The sequence below is a fragment of the Bos grunniens genome, chromosome 7, assembly GCF_055505025.1.
Source record: "Bos grunniens cultivar Pamir isolate PY7600 chromosome 7, Bosgru_T2T1.0, whole genome shotgun sequence".
Classification (NCBI taxonomy): Eukaryota; Metazoa; Chordata; class Mammalia; order Artiodactyla; family Bovidae; genus Bos; species Bos grunniens.
In genome coordinates this window covers 49,801,762-49,810,233 of record NC_141171.1, presented here as the reverse complement: position 1 = coordinate 49,810,233, position 8,472 = coordinate 49,801,762, and the positions used below count along the sequence as shown (strand labels likewise).

Sequence of the window (8,472 nt, the reverse complement as noted above, 5' to 3'; positions counted from 1 at the left end):
ACTCCAGCTGAGGTGGAGACATAAAGTAGCCAACTACAACTCCAAAGTCAAAGACAGCTGCCCACGTTCCTTCAACATTCTCCCCACCTTCACTCTCCACAGCTCAAATCAAACCATTCAAGGTATCAGATACCTCATGTCTTCAACCTCAGGCAGCCCCTGCTTTCTCCCCTTCCCCATAAAGTTCCAGGTCCAAAGAGAACCCCTCTTAGCCCTGGGCCGGGAAGGAACGTGCTACTTTTGCCCATGCGGGTGTCGGGGTGCTGGACTACCCGGGAGACATTTCCTAATCCTGACTGGCCGAGCGTCTGAACACTAATCCGCGGAGCCGTGACGCACGCAGACCCAAGCGCTTCGTCAGCTGTGAAGTAGCAAAGAGTGAGGCGCTTCTTTTGAGACTTCTCAGACGCAATTCAAACCGCTCGTCCCAGCTCGAAAGTAAAAATGCGTCGCAGACCCTCAGAAGTCCGTTCCATTCAAGAACGTGGGAGAGAAAAGACAACGACCCACGCGCCTTGCCCTTTAAGAAACACTCCAGGTTTAGGCAGCCAGGGCTAGAGTAAATTCTCGCGAGATTCACCTACTTCCGCCCGCTTCCTGCTCTTTGCTCTCCGAACCGGAAGGAAGGAGGTATTTCCCCGCCCCCGGCTTCTACCTCACAAGGCAGCGCGGCCCCAGATGAGACCAATCGGCGGGTTCTTTGTAGGCCACGGCCCAAACAGCCAATGGAAAGTCGCGGGGCGCGCAGAGCTCCCCCTCTTCCTTGCTGGCCCCCTCCCTTCCGCCCGCCGACTACCACTCAGCCCCTGGCGGAGGAAGTGATGTCACAGGCCCCATGTGAGCGGATTGCAACACATGCAGCTGCCTGGAGAGAGGGAGCCGGTGTCCTACGTCAGAGCCGCCGCCGCGGACCCGCCGCCGGGGAGGAGCAGCCGCTGCCGCCCAGGACTGGGCCCTTAGGTAAGCCAGGGAGAAGGAAAGGCCAGCTACCACCTCGGCGGGCCGCGCGGGGCGGGAAGAGGAGGGACTCTCGGGGGTGGCAAGGAAGGGGGCCGCTCTGCCCCAGCGGCGGCGCTAACTCTGTGGTCTTGGTGTCTCCGGGCCCCGCCGGGCCGCTCTAGGGAGGAGGAGGCGAGAAGATGGCGGACGACCCCAGTGCTGCCGACAGGAACGTGGAGATCTGGAAGATCAAAAAGCTCATTAAGAGCTTGGAGGCGGCCCGCGGGTGAGCTCCGCGTCTGGGCCCCCCCATGCCCTCTTGGTTCCGGGACCCCCTCAGGATGGCCGCCCCCGCGCCGCATGGCCGAATGAGGAGAACCAGGCACTAGCCAACTCCCGCCTTCTGGACCTCTGGGTAGTAGCTTCAGTCCCAGGGGCGAGGGTCTACGCTGTTGGCCCCAGAAGGGGCAGTTCTCCCTCTTGGGGCCAGGGGGTCCTGCTCCCGGTACTCGGACCACTGGACCCCCTCGTGGTAGGCCACTGCTACTTTTGTACCTCTCTCAGGCGGTTGAATCCAGCACCTCCCTTTTTGAGCTCCAGGTGCTGCCACCCAACTCGGGTGCTGTTGGGGGAAAGGGCCAGGCCTTCCTTTACAAAGGCCCTTCCCTGATTTCCTCTTTCCCTTCCTTTACATTCTTCAACCAAGCCTCATTAAAATGGCCTCTCCCTCCCGGGCTTCTGAGACCCGGGTGGGATTAAGTCTGGATGGGGCGGGAAGGAGAGGTAGTCAAGGACAACCTTTTTCTGACTTCCTCTGATTTCTCTGGGTTTTACAATTCTCCCAAGATGACTTCCTCCTAGTCCTCTAATTACCCTTTAGCTTCCTGGTTTTAGCTGTTACAGGGAATGTGTGCGCCGGAGGAGAGGTTTAGGCTGACAGCTGTGTATCTGTATATACAGGAGAAATCCGAATTAATGGGGTTGTTGATATGAACAGGCTCCCTTTTGGCCTCTCTCTGGAACTCCTGGGGTAGAGGTGCCTAGTGTATTAATGCTTGTTGAAATTCAGAACTGGAGTCGGTGGGCTTTGAGTTTTCTTTGGTAAATTTTGAGAAGCAGTTGTTAGGTGTGTCCATTGTGGGAAGGGTGAACTAGTTTAAAACTAACTTTATATGCTCTTTTAAAATTAAAAAAAAAATTACTGTTTAGGGGAGAGTGTGTCAGGGGTATATCTGTTCTCTCACTTTATTACTTTGTTCTTTTGCCAGTCATAGAAACTTTTTACTATGTGGCAAGGAAAAAGTTTTTGGAACATTACATATTTGTATGTCTGAGCATTCTTAGAATAGCAGAGTGTCTTGTCTGGGACCATGTTGAAAGTTGTTTTCACTACATGGATTGGACATTCTGGTTTCTGACCCAGGTTTGTTCTTGGTGGGCAGATTTACAATGATGGGATTCATCAAACTCATAGTAGTTACTGCTTTATAAAGTAAGTATGCTTAGTTCCATTGAAGCCCAAGGCTAACAGTTTTGCCGTTGTGCTTTGTTCTTAATTAGTGACAGTTCTCTTTGGGGTGAAACTTCTGAAAGTTTGATGCTCTTCAGTTACTGGAGTTTTTGCTCACTTTCTCTGGTACAAATTGAAGGTGGCAGCTTATTTTTCATTCCTCAGTTTTGTTTTTCTTTGAATTTAATAGAATTATTCAGACAAAGTTAATATAATCTTACCAGAACTTGAACACATGATTCTATGCCACATGGTAGAATAATTATTCCCCAAGTATGAGAATACTGTACAGGAGGGATAATATAATAGATCATGACCCATTATGATGCACTACCAGGAATTAGCCATATTCTTTTGTTTCATTAGCATCTTATGTTGTTTTGCTTGAATCCTTCACTTGAGTATGACTTTTCTAGATTGCTGTTGTTACTGCTAAATAAGTAACAGCATTCCTTTCTACTGTTTAAGGGAGGGAGCTAATTCTTAAATTTGTTCCTAGCCATGTTACCTAGCCACTTGAAACTTTTAAGCTCCTCTTTGAAGCTTTTAAAGGCTTTAGTTCTTTGATTAACAAACTTAGGTAAAGTTTAAAGCATGCTAAAAATGAGGTTCTTACGCACAACTTTTCTTGCAAGTGGTAGTTAAGTTTGAACATTTTATACAAGGTTAAGCTGTCCTATAAACAACGTGGTTGATAATCATGTCGTACTTTGCTTTTATTCAGGATTTGGTTATATCCTGATCCCATGACAATTTAAATTCTTGACCATTGCTAGGTATCAGTAAGGGAGTCATATGTATATTCTGTTTGACTCAGAAGTTTCTTAGTATATACCAATTTCTTTTTGAGAATAGCAAGATTGTATTATGGCTGAGTTATATTAGTCAGACTCATTAGATTATCACAATGTGCAGTGAGAATTGTTTTTCCTTCGTTCCCTAATGCTAAAATAGTCATTGAGAAACGTGATGGACTTTTAATTTTAAGCACAAACTGGATGCTACAATAAATCTATTTGTGGTGATGTTTAAGGGGCAGGGGCAAGTTGTGAGTTTCAGGAGAAAACAGGTTGTGTTCAAGCATGGTTATTAGTACTAGATAGTGAAACAGTGGTAGATGAGTAGAATTGTTTTGGAAATGAAGATTTCTTCTCCACCCCCCCACCCGCCCCCCATCAATTCTGGGCATGAGAATCAGAGATTGGTTTGTTTTTAACACTGGCTCTTCAGGTATGCTGGGATAAGAGTAATCTTGAAATTGAGATAGCCAATATGTGATTATCTTGATATATGATCCCAAGGTAATGTAGCTTTAAAGGAAAACCACCTGCAAAATAGACTCACTGATTAAGTAAATCTGAACAGAGTGAAGTTTCTAAGCACATTAGTTTATTAAGCACTTAGCATATTATACACACTGTATTAAGCAATACATTATTTTACTTAATCTTCGCAAGAGGTATTGTCTTTTTGTCATACTTTCTGAATTAAAAGGAGTGTTATACATATAACTTGAATTTATGTTGGATAGAACATACACATTTAGCTTTGTATAAGCCCGGTGAAATGTTGGTTTCTGTGTATACTAGTTAAAAAAAAAAACACAGCTAATTCTTTTCCTATACATAGGTCCCACTTAAAATTAATTGTAGTTCTTCCTGGTTTATGATTGCTCTTGGTGTATTCTCCATAGTTGGCTTAAATGAGGACAGATGTGTACATAAGCCAAAACAACGTAGGGCCATGTGGATGGAAACCATGATTGTAGATATTTTCAATAAGGAACTAAATCAGGTGAAGTATGTAGAAGAAAGGTAAGTGGCAAATTTAGGTTGTTTAATGTTTCTGAGCCTGCGAGAGGTAGCCCCAGAAATAGTGTTGGAAGCTTTGTAGTTTTCAGGTAATAAAATCATAACAAGAGCCTGTTATATCAAGGACAGTGGTGAATATAACCAAGGAATGGACAGGGTGAATCTGGGCTAAATTATGTCTGTGAGTATTAGAATTTTTTTTTTTCATTTATCTTCCTCAGGGAATCATATATTTTATATATAATCAGATCTCAGTCAGGTAACCCATGTTTAAAGATCAGGGCACTTTCTAAGCTTCATTTGAGTCTTCTGTGGTTTGGGGACATTTTTAAAGCTTTTGTTAAAAATAAGTTGTAGATACCTTGAAGGAAATAAATTGCCTGACTTTACATGACTGTCTTTCTTGCCCCCAGATATATATATATGGGTGGGAGTAAGGGTGGGAACACAGGATGCACAGCAGGATGGGACAATTTTTCTCCTCTGAGAAGTTCTGATACTAGATGTGTGGGGTTTTTTCCCCCACACCAAGCAGTTCTTCAAGTCTCACTGGACACCAAAAAGGTATTTCTACAGTTGGATTCAATTCTGACACTACTCAGAGTTACTATCAGATCCCACAAGACTGCCCACACATATGATGCCAAAGCCAGCCTGGGCCTTGGGGGTTCCTGTGACTTCTTGGGTTCAATGATATGTTAGAAGGGTCCAAAAAACTCAGGGAAACTATTTATGTTAACTGATTTATTACAAAGGATGTTATGAAGGATATAAATGAACAGCCAGATGAAGTGGTACATAGGGTCTGTAAGGGTCCAAGTGCAGAAGCTTCTGTCCTTGTGAAACTGGAATTTGCCACCTGAGTTTACTAACCCAGAAGTTCATTAAATCTTGTTCAGGAATTTTATATAGATTACTCTGCAACTACCCCTTCCCGTAGATCTGGGAATGGAGCTGAAAGTTCAGCCCTCAAAACATTTGGTCTTTCTGGTGACTTGTCCATCCTAATTATGCCTAGGGGCCCCACCCTAGTCACTTCATTGGCATAAACTCAGGTATGCTCCTTGGGGACTCCTTATGAATAATAACAAAAACACTCCCCATCTCAGGAAATTCTAAGGTTTTTAAGAGCTTTCTAAAAGCCAGGGACAGACCAAAATCTCCAGAAAATTCCTCACATTATATTGAATTAAAAGTTAGTATTTTTATGAGATCAGTGAACGGGTTTTTAAATAGAATATAGGTAAATTGTTGATATGATTTGAATAAATTAAAGTGTGTAAAATGTGTTTGGGTTTCTTCCCTAAGTGGAAGTTGTTGATTAGTAGAACATTCACCTAAAGGATTCTTGGAATGGTCTCAAAGCAATGAATTTCAGGTGGTTTTAGTTTTTAGTTCTCCACATCATAGTTACAGGTGGCTGTAACAAGAATGATACTTTGTAGTTTTTCATATACTGATACCAGGATATTCAGGCTCTTAAAGAGGGTGTTTTTCATCATCTCTTCTGGCTTTTCCTGCCTTTTTCTTGTCTCTGATAGTTACACAGGTAAAAGACCCCACTAGAGAAAAGTCAAGAATTAGAATATTTTTAATTTCCTGGGAAGAGATGAGTGTAGAACACAAACTACAGTGACTTCCCACAAAGTGGTCAAAATATAGATGCCACCAACATGTCTGGGCCTGTTGAGGTGGTAAAGGGAAGAGGAGCAGATAAGAGTATATTTGATAGGGTGTGGTGGTGTTCCTCAGCCTACTCCAAGTGTATTAGGCTGCCTGCCTCAACTCAGAACTAGTCCTAACAGCCGTTGTATTCTGGCATGGTGTTCTGTGCACTGTGAACCTGATGGACAATTACTCTCTTTGAATTTCAACTCCTGACAGACTTCTTATTGTAATAGCAGATACACTTATCCTTCCAGGAAAGGAAGGTTTGCTCTGGACACATTCCTAGGTAAGCAAGCGTACCTAATTAGAATACTGTTTAAGGCAGAATGCAGTGTAGGTCTCCAGTGTCCCCCCTACCTGCCTGCCCCCAACACACACACTGGTTGGACCCTTTTAGCAGAGGGCCCTTGTTTTGAGTTTGGTTGTGGGAAAACTTAAAATGTGGGTTTTGCTGCAGGGCTAAATGGCTTCAGGCCCTATTTAAAGAGTCAGGTGAAATCTGCCATTTTTCCCTAGGCCTACTGCTGCAACAAACCATCTATCTCTGAACTTGGGCAGCAGAAATTTTTTTAGTCCACCCTGTTCTCCAGGGATCTCAGAATAGAACCTTCTTCTAGGATACATTCTATAGGCGTGTCTGCAGCAGCCTGCTTTAGTGAGGAAGAGAAAGGATTTAGAGGGGGTTCAAGATGCTTCCCACCAGTTTAGAAATTACAAGGTTTTTCTGTGGGCAGCTGTCCTCAGAGCATGATGAATAAAGTTCCTGCTCATAACAGCCTCCTTTTAATACTGCCTATTTGGTAGTAATGAAAGTTTCCTTCCCCCCCTCCACCCCCCTCTTCCTGAACAGGTATCTTTTTCTTTGACTCTGAGTGAATCAAGATAAAGCATCATTGCTCTTTTTCTCACCTCTAACAAAACATAATTGAGTTTGATTAAGAGCCATAATTTCATTGTTTTTCTTGGGGATACAAGGATAAACACAGACTTGAGTCTTTCACATTGACAGATTGGTCAAGCTTTCTGTGCTGTAATCTAGTGCTGTTTCTCTTTTATCTACTTAATTTGTATGTAATACCCATCCTATAAGTATTTACATGTTCACTTTGTCCTTATTTTAACCCTTGAAGTTGTTTATTCGTTTTATCCTTTAAGGTTTTCTTTAGAAGAATGATCCTAGTCAAAATAGAAGATTGTCTTTTTCGTGATGTCTGTGGCCTTCTAACTTTTTTCCCCAATTTCACATCTAAGTATATGAAAAGTGAAGCCCACAGATACATTTTTACTATTAACTAGTCAGCTTACAAGCTCCATCAAACATCTGCTGTAGGTTGGATATTTATACATTTAGGGAAGCATTGTGCAACGCCATGAGAAAATGGTCTGACACAAAACCCTGGAGTGATGATATCCGTTTCCGGTCTCAGAATAACAGGGTACATGTTGATGGGGGTGTAGTGTAAGCAGATTATTTGGGTCTTAAATGAGGTATTAGACATGGTCAAAAATGGAGATATTGTTTAACTACTTGGGCAAATTTCCTAGACAAGGCAGGTGAATGTTGTCAGAGAATGTTACTTTGGGCATTGTTTGACTGATACAGTGTCTTTGATACACTGATGTAGTGGAGCTGTAACTGATCTGCAACTTTGAAATGGTCATTGACATTCATTCTTGATTAAAAGCCAGTTAGCTTAAAATTAGACTCAAAAGCTTTGTGTTGGTTGATAGTTGGTGAGCTGTCAGGGTATTGAAATAGTGCAGAGTATTTGCATATATGTGCCTCACTGGTAACAGAGTGTGACAGTCCCAACACTAGTTTGCAAGTAGTGAAAATGTACTGATCCCCAAACTTTAATTTCTGAATACCTCTAGATATTTTTAGCTTTTTACTGAAGAAAAAAAGTGTTTTCCTCCTTTCTGGCCATCCCATTTTCTGGCTTTTATGACTCTACTTAAAAGCAAGAAGGATCCTCAGGAAAGACAGGGTTAGAAGTTCATGGACAAGAAAGATTGAGTTTCAATCAAGCAATGAAAGTAGTTTCCTGAAGATGGGTTGAAGAGCATATATTTTGACTCCTCACAACGGCTCTATGAAAAAAGCTATTACTGCCATTTCATGGATGAAAAAATTTGCAGTGCTGAGAGATTTATTAGCTTTGCTAATATAACAGTCTTAACAAGGGGCAATGCTAGATTCTGTTCCCACTTTGCTGATTGCAGAGCCTCTGGTCCTAACTATTATACTGCACTGCCTTGCTCTTTGATTTTGCTGAATAGAAACATTTTTCTTTTGCTGAATAGAAACATCTCCTATTCTCTCCTGAAAGGAGGATTCTTGTCCAAGGAGATTTTCAGTTTACTAGAGGGAGCAGATGTGCAGAGACTCGAGAGCAAAGATAAAAGGGAACAGGCATGCTGTTTGCAAATCTACCGTAGGAAGAACTTGGGTACTGAACATGTTTGTTCTTAATGAGCATCATTGGCGAGGGAAATAACTTACTTCTAAATCCTTCCCCAGAAGCTCATGTGTGTATTAGAAAG

General features: G+C 42.7%; 1 protein-coding gene across 1 annotated transcript in view; it reads left to right on the top strand.

The window, feature by feature from the left end:
- Positions 1 to 823: 823 nt before the first annotated feature.
- ETF1 (eukaryotic translation termination factor 1) overlaps positions 824 to 8,472 on the top strand; it is a 29,411-nt gene continuing 21,762 nt past the window's right edge. Inside the window, exons 1-2 of the mRNA XM_086411870.1 lie at positions 824 to 960; positions 1,122 to 1,225. Of these exons, the coding sequence (XP_086267996.1) occupies positions 1,140 to 1,225 (86 nt within the window). The 5' untranslated portion in view covers positions 824 to 960; positions 1,122 to 1,139. The remainder of the gene's footprint in view (positions 961 to 1,121; positions 1,226 to 8,472) is intronic.